At 41.0% G+C, this 14,964-nt stretch overlaps 1 protein-coding gene across 1 annotated transcript in view; it reads left to right on the forward strand.

Annotated features, from left to right (window-relative positions):
• The window catches only part of MYBBP1A (MYB binding protein 1a), a 100,080-nt gene that overhangs the window by 36,399 nt on the left and 48,717 nt on the right, over positions 1-14,964 (forward strand). The window contains exons 14-18 of the mRNA XM_058164340.1: positions 651-747; positions 1,119-1,273; positions 4,951-5,046; positions 6,066-6,227; positions 11,024-11,188. Coding sequence (XP_058020323.1) covers positions 651-747; positions 1,119-1,273; positions 4,951-5,046; positions 6,066-6,227; positions 11,024-11,188 — 675 coding nt within the window. The remainder of the gene's footprint in view (positions 1-650; positions 748-1,118; positions 1,274-4,950; positions 5,047-6,065; positions 6,228-11,023; positions 11,189-14,964) is intronic.

Consider the following 14,964-nt stretch of genomic DNA (forward strand, 5'->3'; position numbering starts at 1 on the left):
TTAGGTCCTCCGACTGGTCTGGTTCTGTCTCCTGGAGCCGAGCCAAAGGAATTGGTGCTCCCGAGGTAAGCCTTACCGGCCCTTCCACCCTCACTTTCTGAGTCACTTTCGGGCATGGGGCCAGGTTCGGGGGCTGGAGTCACAACAGTTGTTAGCCGAGGATTACCTGTATGTATAAGGGGACACAGCGGTTCAATGGCTAAGACGCTCAGCTTGTTGATCAAAAAGGTCGGCAGTTCAGTGGTTCGAATTCCTAGCACTGTGTAACAGAGTGAGCTCCCATTACGTGCCCCAGCTTCTGCCAACCTAGCAGTTCGAAAGCCCGTAAAAATGCAAGTAGAAAAATAGGGATCATCTTGGTGGGAAGGTAACAGCGTTCCGTGCGCCTTTGGCATTTAGTCATGCCGGTCACATGACCACGGAGTCATCAGACAGTGCTGGCTCTTTGGCTTAGAAGGAATAACTAGCATCTATGTGTGAGGGGAACCTTTACCTTTACCTATATGTATTCCAGTCTTAACTTATTTTATATACAGAGGGAGTATGTAACCCTTACTTCTTTGGGAAATAAAACAAGATTAAAAATGCAGTTGTAGTAATACTGATAAGTTTGTTTTCTTCTTTCCTCTTGGGTCCTGCAATTCACACAGTCTCCAGCAGAATGTGTGAACCTTCTGAACGATCTCCAGAATTGTATCAAGAGAGCCTTTGGTGAGAAGCCCAAGAAGAAAAAGGCAGCTACAACTGGTGAGTTTCCATCCCAGGTTGGTTATCATTATCTTCCTGACTTCGTACCAGTGGTGGGTTGCCCCCGGTTCAGACCGGTTTGCAAGAACCGGTAGTAAAACCGGCGGGAGGCTCCGCCCACTGACCTAGACGTCATCAGGAAGTTTCCCATTGCGAACCGGTAGTAAAGGTAAATAGAACCCACCCCTGCTTCGTACCCTTCAGTTGCATTGGGTTGACGGCTTCTAAAATTTCCAGGCAGTGTGATGATTGCCGATTTGGAGATCTGCAAGAGTCTTTCCCAAATTATTTGGTGGACATAAGATTCGGAAAGACCAGTCTCATAGAAATCAATGCTGATGATATGGTTTTCTTTGTTTTGTTTTGCTCAGATGATGAAGAAGAGCCAGCATGGGTTGAAGTGATTGTGGAAGTTCTGCTTTCTCTCCTAGCTCAATCCAGTGGGCTGATTCGACGGGTCTGTAAAAATGTGTTTGGGCTCGTCTGCCAACACATGACAAAGGGGGCTCTGCAGCTCATCCTAGACGTGAGTCTTTTGAGAATTGGTTGATGCTCTGTCTGGATTAGTGGCAATTAACAGAGGGATACAATCAAGATCCAGTGAGATACTAATACCGCTTTTTAAAGCATTAGTGAGACCACACCTAGAATACTGCATCCAGTCTTGGTCACCACACTATAAAAAAGATGCTGAAACTCTAGAAAAAGTGCAGAGAAGAGTAACCAGGATGATTAGGGAAATGGAGACTAAAACATACAAAGAGTGAATATAGGAACTGGGCATGGCTAGTCTAGTGAAGAGACGGACTAGGGGAGACATGATAGCAGTGTTCCAATATTTGAGGGGCTGCCACAAAGAGGAAGGGGTCAAGCTATTTTCCAAGGCACCTGAAGGCCAGACAAGAATAATGGATGGAAACTGATCGAGGAGAAATTCAACCTAGAAATAAGGAGAAATTTCCTGATAGTGAGAATAATCAACCAATGGAACAGCTTGCCTTCAGAAGTTGTGGGAGCTTCACTGGAAGCCATTTGTCAGAAATGGTGTAGGGTCTTCTGCTTGGGGGTGGGGTTGGACTAGAAGACCTAAAAGGTCCCTTCCAACTCTATTAATCTGTAATCAGAACAGACCTAGGTTCAACTCCCCATTCGGCCATGCAGCTCACCGAGTGATTTGATCCATTTTTGTATATCTAAGTAGAAACATATTTTCCGCTAGTCCTTGACATGCAACAGTTCACTTAATGACCGTTTGAAGTTACAATAGCACTGAAAAAGGTGACCGTTTCTCACACTTATGACCGTTGTAGCCTTCCCATAGTTGCATGATTTACATTCGGATACTTTTTTTTAATTTGCATTTATAGCCCGCCCTTCTCCGAAGACTCAGGGCGGCTTACACTATGTTAGCAATAGTCTTCATCCTATTTGTATATTTATATACAAAGTCAACTTATTGCCCCCAACAATCTGGGTCTTCATTTTACCTACCTTATAAAGGATGGAAGGCTGAGTCAACCTTGGGCCTGGTGGGGCTTGAACCTGCAGTAATTGCAGGCAGCTGTGTTAATAACAGACTGTCTTACCAGTCTGAGCCACAGAGGCCCTGTGACAATAACTGTTCACATTTATGACGATTGCAGTGTCCTGGCTAATATGATCACCTTTTGTGACCTTCTGACAAGCAAAGTCAATGGGGGAGCCAGATTCACTTAACAACTGTGTTACTTATTTAACAACTGCAGTGATTCACTTAACAACAATGGCAAGAAAAAAGTTGTAAAAGTGGGGCAAAATCCACTCAACAAATTTCTCACTTAGCAACATAAATTTTGGGCTCAATTGTGGTCGTAGGTTGAGGGCTATTTGTATAGGTTTGTTTTGAATGTAAGATTGGAGAAGGGGACCTCTGCTGCTCTTTGAAAGAATAGCTGACAGTTAATACTTCAACGGTCAGACATCATTATAGAAACTTTAATTGATGGTTAAATATCTATGCGTGGAAATGAATGAACTGCTATTGCTGAAAATAGCTTCCATTTACACTGGGGAGTAAGCAGCCTATTGACCATGCCAGGAGCTGTTTAACATTATTTTGTTTTAGTTGTTATCCTGTTTATTATTATTATTATTGATAAATAAGATGGTGGACTACCTCCTATTGTCTGTCCCCCACAAAAGTTCTGTGATGTGAATTGTGCTGAGAGCCTGAGTGTTTGGCCAAAGTCAATTTTCATGCCTAAAGCGGAACTAGAACTCCCAGTCTCCCAGTTTCTAGCCTGATGCCTTCATCACTTGACGAGCAAGGTTGCTAATGTTCAGGAGCAACTAGAAAACTGCAGGATCCTGACAGGCAAACTGTCAAGCTTCCAAATAATGCCCCCAGAATGAATAATTCAAGGCAGTCATATATATATATATATATATTTATTTACATTTATATCCCGCCCTTCTCCGAAGACTCAGGGTGGCTTACAGTGTGTAAGGCAATTAGAATAGAATAGAATTTTTTTTTAGAATAGAATAGAATTTTTTTATTGGCCAAGTGTGATTGGACACACAAGGAATTTGTCTTGGTGCATATGCTCTCAGTGTATATAAAATAAAAGATACGTTCATCAAGATACAACATTTACAACACAATTGATGGTCAATATATCAATATAAATCATAAGGATTGCCAGCAACAAGTTATAGTCATACAGTCATAAGTGGAAAGAGATTGGTGATGGGAACTATGAAACGATTAATAGTAGTGCAGATTCAGTAAATAGTCTGACAGTGTTGAGGGAATTATTTGTTTAGCAGAGTGATGGCCTTCGGGAAAAAACTGTTCTTGTGTCTAGTTGTTCTGGTGTGCAGTGCTCTATAGCGTCGTTTTGAGGGTAGGAGTTGAAACAGTTTATGTCCAGGATGCGAGGGATCTGCAAATATTTTCACGGCCCTCTTCTTGATTCGTGCAGTATACAGGTCCTCAATGGAAGGCAGGTTGGTAGCAATTATTTTTTCTGCAGTTCTAATTATCCTCTGAAGTCTGTGTTTTTCTTGTTGGGTTGCAGAACCGAACCAGACAGTTATAGAGGTGCAAATGACAGACTCAATAATTCCTCTGTAGAATTGGATCAGCAGCTCCTTGGGCAGTTTGAGCTTACTGAGTTGGCGCAGAAAGAACATTCTTTGTTGTCCTTTTTTAATGATGTTTTTGATGTTAGCTGTCCATTTGAGATCTTGCGATATGATAGAACCCAGAAATTTGAAGGTTTCTACTGTTGATACTGTGTTGTCAAGTATTGTGAGAGGTGGAAGTATGGAAGGGTTTCTCCTAAAGTCTACCACCATTTCTACGGTTTTGAGTGTGTTCAGTTCCAGATTGTTTTGGTTGCACCACAAGGCTAGTCGTTCGACCTCTCGTCTATATGCGGATTCGTCATTGTCTCGAATGAGACCAATCACTGTTGTGTCATCTGCGAACTTCAGTAGCTTAACAGATGGATCATTGGAGATGCAGTCATTGGTATACAGAGAGAAGAGAAGTGGGGAGAGCACACAGCCTTGGGGGGCCCCTGTGCTAATTGTACAGGTATTTGATGTGATCTTGCTTAGCTTCACCTACTGCTTCCTGTTTGTTAGGAAGCTTGTGATCCACTTACAAGTCTGTTCCGGTACCTGTAGCTGGTTTACACACTGTATTCAATCAAAGTCTGTTTATTAGGAACATATCAAATTGGCAAGGTCTTGGTATCATTCCGGCTCTGACCAAATCCTGGAATTACACCCAGTAAAAAGCAAAAGTTTGAAACTCCCCTCCCCTCAGTCACATTCTCCAATCAACTCACATTCTCCAATCAACTCACAGTCCAATTGTCCGGTGACTCCAAACTCCACCTCCATCTGCAGGCACATTCTCAGTTCCCACGCGAAAGAATGCTACCTAGCCATAACATCCCCCCTTATCTCTACAACCCCCCTTCCTACTGCTAGAATGTGGCGAGCCTGAAACCTTGTTAGATACCTTTACAGAACACATAGAAAAAGCTTAATAAAGAATAGGAAATGACTACAATAAATCATGGCTACACATATGTCAGCTTCAGGGTCGACACAAACCTGTGTTGTAGCAGGCCTGCTCTGAGAAGAGGTTGCTTTGTTTCTTTTCAGAGATAATGCATTGGAATTTGATAAAAAGTAAAATTCTCTCAAAAGGTTCTGGATCCACAACGAGACCAGGATGAAGAAAATGCTGTTGTCATCATGGAAGAAACAGAGAAGAAGAGAAAGAAATTGTCTCAAAAAATTACGGTAAGTCCTGTTATTGTGAGCGATAGTTATCATACGGTCAAAAGTCGACAACCCAATATTAAAATAGGCTGCGACTGAAACAAGGAACAGATAGAAATTACATGCTGCCTGAATAGAACTGCTTCTAACCCATCCCGTGGACAAATAAACATTGCAACATTGCAAAATTGCAACCAATTTTACAACAATTGATTGTAAAATAAAAAGAGCTCTCACTGATACCCAGCAGTCTCTGGAATTCTTTCATTATTGTTTTATAGTTTGGCTACAATAGGTGAATCTTCATTTATCTTGGGAAATAGACTCTTGAGTATTTTGCTTTGTCATCCGAGAGCGTCCTGACAGGTATGATGGTGCAGTGGTTAGAATGCAGTACTGCAGGCTACTTCTGCTGACTGCCGGCTCCCTGCAATTTGGCAGTTCGACTCTCACCAGGCTCAAGGTTGACTCAGCCTTCCATCCTTCCTAGGTGGGTAAAATGAGGACCCAGATAGGTGGGGGCAATATGTTGACTCTATAAAACGCTTAGAGAGGGCTGTAAAGCACCGTGAAGTGGCACATAAGTGCTATTGCTATTAATGGGTTACGGAATCCTGTTCAATCATTGTAGTCAGATGTGGTATTCAGTTGGTTTGGAGTTGTTTGCCCAAACCGGTAGCGGAAATCGTGGGTGGGCCTGCTCACCTGTTCTGGCTCTATGCTATCCTATTTAGGCACCTTTTTGAGGCTAGGTACATGCGTGGAAGGCGTGTGTCAGCAAAGCACACGTGCAGAAGGCCAGGCGCATGCGCTCTCACATTTGCTAACCGGTAGGGAAAGTAAGTGAATACCACCACTGATAGTAGTTCTTAGGAGTGATTCATTTTCCCTACCCTTCACTTATTCATCTTGATTTGTATGACCTCCCATCCCACCGATATAATTCTTTCCCCTCTTACAGTATGGAAAATGAAACTAAAGAGGGACTAGGAATTACAGCTAAAAAAAGTGAATGGGAAACCTATTTTATTGTCTGGCAGAATCAAGATGAAGAAAGTGGGGAGAGCTCTGATGAAGACAGCTCTGAAGAAAGCGATGAGAGCGACAAGGAGGCGCTGGAGACCAATAGTGAGGCTGAGGACGAACCCGATGACAACTTCCGTGCCATGCTGAGGAACGTTTTACAAGCCGAGAATGCCTTGGTAGGTATTGGAGAAGAGGCTTTAGTTGAACAGTGAGGCTCCTGTGTCTAGAGAAACGCAATTCTGCATGAAGAATGCTGAGCTGTGCTGTCCAAAATGGGTATACAATATTAGAGAGGTGATGAGCTACTGCTTCCTGCTGGCACCGCACAAAGAGGTCAGCTGACTGTTTTACTAAAAAAAAAAAAAAGTGCTCTGGGACATTTAATAATACAACTATAGGAAAGATATTTGTGGTTTTTTTATGGCATTTTGTAGGCAACACATTTTTATTGTGCCAGATCTCAGCCTTGGCCAGCTGGCATTTAAGATCAGCCAAATGGCACTCCACTTTCTGTGTCTGCTGATCATTTTTAGTCTTCAACAAGAAGATTTTTTTTTAAAAAAATACCCATCCTATATATTTATTTTTTGAAGGGCTTGTATTTAGGTATTTTGCACAAACCTTGCAGCCTCCTTGATATTGAAGTAGGCTGATAGGTGTTCTATTGTGCAGAACTAGCTAGATGAAATCTATGAAACTAGATTGCATATTTAGAATCGAATCGAATCGAATAGAACAGAACAGAACAGAACAGAACAGAACAGAACAGAATAGAATTTTCTTATTGGCCAAGTGTGATTGGACACATAAAGAATTGTCTTGGTGCATACACTCTCGGAGGACATAAAAGAAAAGATACATTCGTCATAAGGTACAACACTTAATGATAGTCATAGGGAAACAGTCAATATAAATCTTAAGGATACCAGCAACAAGGTTACAGTCATACAGTCATAAGTGGGAGGAGATGGGTGATAGGAATGATGAGAAGATTAATAGTAATGCAGACTTAGTAAATAGTTTGACAGTGTTGAGGGAATTATTTGTTTAGCAGAGTGATGGCGTTCGGGGAAAAACTGTTCTTGTGTCTAGTTGTTCTGGTATGCAGTGCTCTATAGCGTCGTTTTGAGGGTAGGAGTTGAAACAGTGTATGTCCAGGATGTGAGGGGTCTGTAAATATTTTCACAGCCCTCTTCTTGATTCGTGCAGTATACAGGTCATCAATGGAAGGCAGGTTGGCAGTAATTGTTTGTTTGTTTATTATATTTGCTTTTAAGTGGTCCACTTTTGTAAAATCATTTCTGTTTTTGTTTCTGTTTTTCTTGCATCAATAATTCTCTGGGTAGCTGGAGCTGAAAAGTAGGGACTACCCTAAAATCTTCCTATAAATTCTGTAATTGAGTGAGAAATTGAATCTGAATCTTTCCAGTCAATCCCATTCTTTAAACCATCATATAATCTTTGCCTATATACCATAACTGAGCTTGACCGACTGGATGTCAACGCTGACGGCAACCATATATATTTGTGGATAAGGCCGTCCGCAAATAAGCCAGCCCTTGAATGTTTAACCAAAATACATAAAAACTGCCATCCACGAATAAGCCAGTGTTCACTTTTATGGCATTCAAGGGTCTGCTTATCCATGGATGGGCTTATCTACCCGTATAAATGGGAAATATATAAATTAAAAATGATTATGGGACTTCCGGTGGCTCCACCTCTTCGCTGAGCTCCTAATTAAAGGGGCTCCGCACTGAACATCGTAAAGCCAGGAAAAGCCGGCTTTAATCTTTTTCCCTGGATGAAAGGGAAAGATAAGAGCAGCAGGGAAGTGTTGGTAGACCTCCCCAGAGGCTTTGTTTTAATTAAGCAGAGCCCCGAAGGGTCGACGGGTCCCATAAATATTCCTGCCATGCTCCGACTTCAGTGCGTGCCTGCAAAAGCAGGAAAAGAAGAAAGTGTCCATCTCTGCTAATTGTCTTATCTTCATGGATTTCTTTAAGCAGACGGAATGAGTGCCAGCGGACAATTACTGGATTGCAAGTATTTTTGATCTCCTGACTTCTACCTTTTAAAAAGAAACTTTTTCCTTTGTTTTAATTGACTCTTAAAGATGGCGCCTGAGCAGGTTGCCAATTTGGCTGAGATGGCGAAGATATCAGCCTTTTGAAAGACAATACGCAAGAAAAGATACTTAAAGGAATGGAAAAATGGATTGACTATATTCAACGTAGATATCAGACTAAGAGTTATCAGACTGTTTTGAATGATTATGATGTATTATTTTGATTGTTTTGGGGAAGTTAGGAATTGATGATTGTAGGGGTATAATTAAGTTGGGACGAAATTTTTTAGTATATGTTTGTTTATTTTAACTATACCTTGTGCTCGTTCCGGGAAGTCGGGGGGGGGGGGTTGTGAAAGGAGGGGGGAGGAGGGGGGGAAAGGGGGGAAAAATTTGGTAAACCTTTTTGAATTAAAAAAAAAAATGATTATGGTATGTACTTGCGGATAAGCCCATCTATGAATAAGCCAAGCCCAATTTTTAGGTCCATTTTGGCACCTAAAATTCTCAGCTTTTCTGTGATTGAATATGGTAATACTAAGTGCTCCAAGGATTGGAGTTTGCTATTGGTGATATGCAGTGGTGGGATTCAAATAATTTAACAACTGGTTCTCTGCTCTAATGACCAGCTGGGTAGGCGTGGCTCAGTGGTCATGTGACTGTGTAGGCGTGGCCAACTCAACGTTACTCACATTGATGGGCACTTCACCTTAGCTGTTACAGTGTAATAAGGGTTAACCAGAGAGGCAGTTTCTGTAAGCAGAGCAATAAAGATTAGGCTAGAAACAACAACAGAATGTTTCTTTCCTGCCTTTCTTACAGGATTAGCCCTGTAAAGTGGAAAAAAAACCAAAATAAGATTTCTTCCAATAACCGGTTCTCCGAACTGCTTAGAAAGTTAACAGCCAGTTCTCCCGAATAGGTGCGAACTGGCTGAATCCCACCACTGGTTATATGAGTTGAGTTTGAGTATATGGGATCATTTCTGTTTTTGTTTCTGTTTTTCTTGCATCAATAATTCTCTGGGTAGCTGGAGCTGAAAAGTAGGGACTACCCTAAAATCTTCCTATAAATTCTGTAATTGAGTGAGAAATTGAATCTGAATCTTTCCAGTCAATCCCATTCTTTAAACCATCATATAATCTTTGCCTATATACCATAACTGAGCTTGACCGACTGGATGTCAACGCTGACGGCAACCATATATATTTGTGGATAAGGCCGTCCGCAAATAAGCCAGCCCTTGAATGTTTAACCAAAATACATAAAAACTGCTATCCACGAATAAGCCAGTTTCACTTTTATGGCATTCAAGGGTCTGCTTATCCATGGATGGGCTTATCTACCCGTATAAATGGGAAATATATAAATTAAAAATGATTATGGGACTTCCGGTGGCTCCACCTCTTCGCTGAGCTCCTAATTAAAGGGGCTCCGCACTGAACATCGTAAAGCCAGGAAAAGCCGGCTTTAATCTTTTTCCCTGGATGAAAGGGAAAAGATAAGAGCAGCAGGGAAGTGTTGGTAGACCTCCCCAGAGGCTTTGTTTTAATTAAGCAGAGCCCCGAAGGGTCGACGGGTCCCATAAATATTCCTGCCATGCTCCGACTTCAGTGCGTGCCTGCAAAAGCAGGAAAAGAAGAAAGTGTCCATCTCTGCTAATTGTCTTATCTTCATGGATTTCTTTAAGCAGACGGAATGAGTGCCAGCGGACAATTACTGGATTGCAAGTATTTTTGATCTCCTGACTTCTACCTTTTAAAAAAGAGAAACTTTTTTTCCTTTGTTTTAATTGACTCTTAAAGATGGCGCCTGAACGGGTTGCCAATTTGGCTGAGATGGCGAAGATATCAGCCTTTTTGAAAGACAATACGCAAGAAAGATACTTAAAGGAATGGAAAAAATGGATTGACTATATTCAACGTAGATATCAGACTAAGAGTTATCAGACTGTTTTTGAATGATTATGATGTATTATTTTTGATTGTTTTCGGGGGAAGTTAGGAATTGATGATTGTAGGGGTATAATTAAGTTGGGACGAAATTTTTTTAGTATATGTTTGTTTTATTTTTAACTATACCTTGTGCTCGTTCCGGGAAGTCGGGGGGGGGGGGTTGTGAAAGGAGGGGGGAGGAGGGGGGGAAAGGGGGGAAAAATTTTGTAAAACTTTTTGAATTAAAAAAAAAAATGATTATGGTATGTACTTGCGGATAAGCCCATCTATGAATAAGCCAAGCCCAATTTTTAGGTCCATTTTGGCACCTAAAATTCTCAGCTTTTCTGTGATTGAATATGGTAATACTAAGTGCTCCAAGGATTGGAGTTTGCTATTGGTGATATGCAGTGGTGGGATTCAAATAATTTAACAACCAGTTCTCTGCTCTAATGACCAGCTGGGTAGGCGTGGCTCAGTGGTCATGTGACTGTGTGGGCGTGGCCAACTCAACGTTACTCATATTGATGGGCGCTTCACCTTAGCTGTTACAATGTAATAAGGGTTAACCAGAGCAGCAGTTTCTGTAAGCAGGGCAATAAAGATTAGGCTAGAAACAACAACAGAATGTTTCTTTTCTGCCTTTCTTACAGGATTAGCCCTGTAAAGTGGAAAAAAAAAACAAAATAAGATTTCTTCCAATAACCGGTTCTCCGAACTGCTTAGAAAGTTAACAGCCGGTTCTCCCGAATAGGTGCGAACTGGCTGAATCCCACCACTGGTTATATGAGTTGAGTTTGAGTATATGGGATAAGTTTGCTATTAGTATTGCTATTGGTGCCTTTCTCCCACTTGATGTTCTTGTGACATGTTGGACTATTAAGTTTCATAATCTATTGCTGGGATGGACTAATTGGCCTATGAACCTTTGCTTTGTTGTCCTATTTTATTTATTTTTTTTATATCCAAGGAAGGAGATGATAGTGATGAGGATGTGGATGATGAGACTATGATGTCCCTCGATGAGAAGCTTTCATCTCTCTTTACTGAGCAGAAAAAACGCATCCAAGCCAAGAAAGATGAGAAGGAAAAGTTGCGCAAGGAGAAAATCTTGCACCGGGACTTCAAAATCAAGGTAAGAATCTAGCTTTTTTTGAGTTTATGGCCTATGACTAAGATCAGCAATAATTTCAGCTGTCGGCCACTCTTGTAAAATCTCTTGCATGGCATACCATGCCTCCAAATACAGATGTGAAAATATTCAATGGCCAAAAAGAGGTGGGTGGTTTGGTTTTTTTGCTATCTTGTACTTGAGATCTTGTACAATCTTACACGAGGATCAAAATTTTGCCCTAGCTTGAACATTGTTCATTGTGCAATTTCAGTCACTGGTTTTTCTTTTTCTTTAAAAGAATGGTTCCATAAAAGCTATCTAGAATTCTATTTATTAAAAGCTATCTATTTAGGATTCTATGTTGTCAGTTTCTGCCATGTAAGAAGCTCTGGGATTTATTTGAAAGTCTACTCATATAGAGGGAGCCAAAGGTAATGTTGACCAAAGAATGGCAGAGCTATTAACACTTAATGTAGATAATCATGTAATGTAATGTTAAAGTGTAAATAACATCTCAGCTGTGGGGAAGTAAGTTAAGCATAAGAAAGAGACTTAAAATAACAATACCTTGATTCTGCATGAGTGTTGTGACCTAGGCCCAAGTAGTTATTACCAGACACAATCAGTCCTAAACAAAACATATTTTATTAGAACAGCTGAGAATTACTTCATTCTCAGCTTAGTCCAAATTAAGTCCAAAACAAAGTCCTTCAGAAAAAGTGATTGGGCCTTATCACAAACCTTTGTCTTCTTTGCCACCCTGCCAAAGGCTTTTCTTGGGAAGAACCCCCTCCCGAAATTCAGAAACAGGAGACAAAAAACAATTGTAGCAACGTTGCTTTCCTACAAAGAGCCCAAAAGCCTTGCTGCTCTTTTAAGCCTTATGGGAGGGGCCAGTCATCTCCTGGTCTTACTCCCGAGTTGTCCTTTTTGCTTTAGCCGCTCTTGCCTTCTGGCAGCTCTTCGCATGTGAGCACTGTTCCTCTGCCTCTCTGCTGTCCACCTCTGGAGGCTTCGGAGTCCATGCATTGCTCCCAGATGGTCCTGGCCCCATCTCTGCCTCTGACACAGAGCCCTCGTTTGGGCCTTCCACTGACTCTGGGACTGGCCCATTGTCCTCCCCAGCCTCCTCACTGTCTGACTTCGCTGCCAGCTCCATAGGCTACTGGTGGACCACAACACTGAGATAAGAGAGGAAAGAAAAAAGTTTGTGTTATATCCGGTAACAATAGAGTTCCAGTAGATTTGTGACATCTATTTCTTGACCTCCCATACTTGGTAGGGCTGACAATTAAGGTCATAACAGCTGCAGCTTTTTCAATGAAAGAAAATATTTGCAGCTCAGGGTGAAACTGTGGAGTCCTTGGTGTTCTCTGAGCTTGGTTGTTTGCTTGCAGACATTTCATGACCCAACTAGGCAACATCATCAATGCCATTGAGTGTGGGATTTGCTATCTGTTTTTATATAGTAGTTTGCCCTGCCCATTTTGATGGGTTGTGTAACAATAGATAAACCACATTTGCACACCATCCAAAAGAGACAATAAAGAAACCTGGAAGGAAGCTAAATGACTAGAACATTTATCCTCCAGCAGTCAAAATTGAGGTAAGCGGAGATCAGTACTAGACAAACAATCAGGCAGAAAACAAGATTGTAATCAAGGAACCACTAAGAAGGAAATTACTGTCCCACCAAATCTGGCAGGGGAAAGTTGCTGCATATAAACAGCCAGCAGTCTGCATATTCACTGGGGATGTTACCTAATTGTTTAAAGTAACAACTACAAGCAAACAACCAAGCACAGCACCAATAATTCCACTGCAGCATTGTAGTTGCCGTTATCCTTCCTGTATCTGATGCCCTGCAGATATGTTCCTTCGTTTCCAGACAACATGGCTAACCTGGGACATTACTGGCTGGGAATCTTGAAGTTCCAAAATAATTGGAGCAGAACTGGAACTAAAATAAGTGCTGCTAAACATTCCCAAACTGCTTTTTCAACCTGCCCCATCTAGTGATTGGTTTACATCTGGTACAAGTTTGAGGTTTTGATGTGATGAAAGCTAGTCAAGCAGTTATTCAGGGCTCCGAAACATTGGCGAAGAATTAATTGAATAAAATCACAAACAAATCCATTTTAGAAACAGTTTTGAATTTGTGAGAATAGTAAGGCATTCCTCCCACCGGTCCTCTCCCAAAAGCAATAATGTGCAAGCCTTTTTGGTTGGGTACAATTATTTTAAGGACTTGGTTTATACAGGCATTCCTCAACTTACGACCACAATTGAGCCCCCAAATTTTTGTTGCTGAGTGAAACATTTGTTAAGTGAATTTGGCTCCGTTTTACGACCTTTCTTGCCACTGCTGTTAAGTGAATCATTGCATTTGTTAAGTTAGTAACACGGTTGTTAAGTGAATCCAGATTCCCCATTGACTTTGTTGGTCAGAAGAGGGGATCACCTGACCCCTGGACACTGCAACGGTCATAAATGTGAGTCAGTTCCCAAGCGCCTGAATTTTGATCATGCTGCAACGGTTGTAAGTGTGAAATACGGTCATGAGTCCCTTTTTCCAGTGACATTGTAACTTTGAATGGTCACAAAGTGAACTGTTGTACGTCGAAGACTAACTGTAACAATGTTTCTCAACCATCGCAACTTGGAAGATTTGTGGACTTCAACTCCCAGAATTCCCATGCTGGCTGGGGTATTCTGGGAGTTAAAGTCCACACATCTTCAAGTTGCCAAGCTTGAGAAACACTGGTTTATAATTTCTAAACTATTAAAAAGCTACTGTTGTATTTTAATTAGGTTAAATTAGGGATCCCAGTGACAGTATGGACAATTGCTCATAGATCTGACCAATCTCCAATACAGGTAGTCCTCAACTTATGACCATAATTGATCCCAGCATTTCCATTGCTACAGGAAAACATTTGTTCAGTTTTAATTTTGCCCCATTTTACCTTTCTTCCTATAGCTGTTAAGTGAATCTGACTTTCCCCATTGATTTGCTTGTAAGAAGATTTGCAAAAGTTGATCACAGGACACTGCAACCGTCATAAGTATGAATCAGTTGCCAAGCATCCAAATTTTGATCACATGACCATGGTGATGTGGCCATGGTTATAAGTGTGAAAAAAGCGTCATAAAACTTTTTCAATGCCATTGTAACTTTGAATGGACACTAAATGAACTGTTGTAAGTCGAGAACTACCTATAACAGGAATCTCCAACCCTGGCAACTTTAAGACTTGTGGACTTCAACTCCCAGAGTTCCTCAGCCAGTTTTGCTGGCTGAGGAATTCTGGGAGTTGAAGTCCACAAGTTGCCAGAGTTGGAGACCCTTGACCTATAATGTCTTCTATTCTTCTGGAAGCATACAGATAATACCTTGGAATCTATCAATTAATTTTTTTTCCCGTTGTCTTCCCTTTTACTTCTTTAAACCTTGCCGAATATAATAATTTGTTCTACTGCACATTCCTCTCATGTACCCAAATAGAAATCATTGGCCAAGTGTGATATGACACACAAGGAATTTGTCTTTGGTGCATATGCTCTCTGTGTACATAAAGAAAAAATAAAATATATTCGTCAAGAATCATAAGATACAACACTTAGTGATAATCATAGGATACTAATAAGCAATCAAATCATAATAGGAAACAATAAAAATAGTATAAGTTGTAAAGATACAAGCAACATGGATATAGCCATAAATGGGAAGAGATAGGTACTAGTAAGGATGAGAAGAACAATAATACAGTCTCAGTAGTTAATTTGACAGTGTTGTG

Source organism: Ahaetulla prasina, chromosome 1 (assembly GCF_028640845.1).
Source record: "Ahaetulla prasina isolate Xishuangbanna chromosome 1, ASM2864084v1, whole genome shotgun sequence".
In the NCBI taxonomy this organism is placed as follows: Eukaryota; Metazoa; Chordata; class Lepidosauria; order Squamata; family Colubridae; genus Ahaetulla; species Ahaetulla prasina.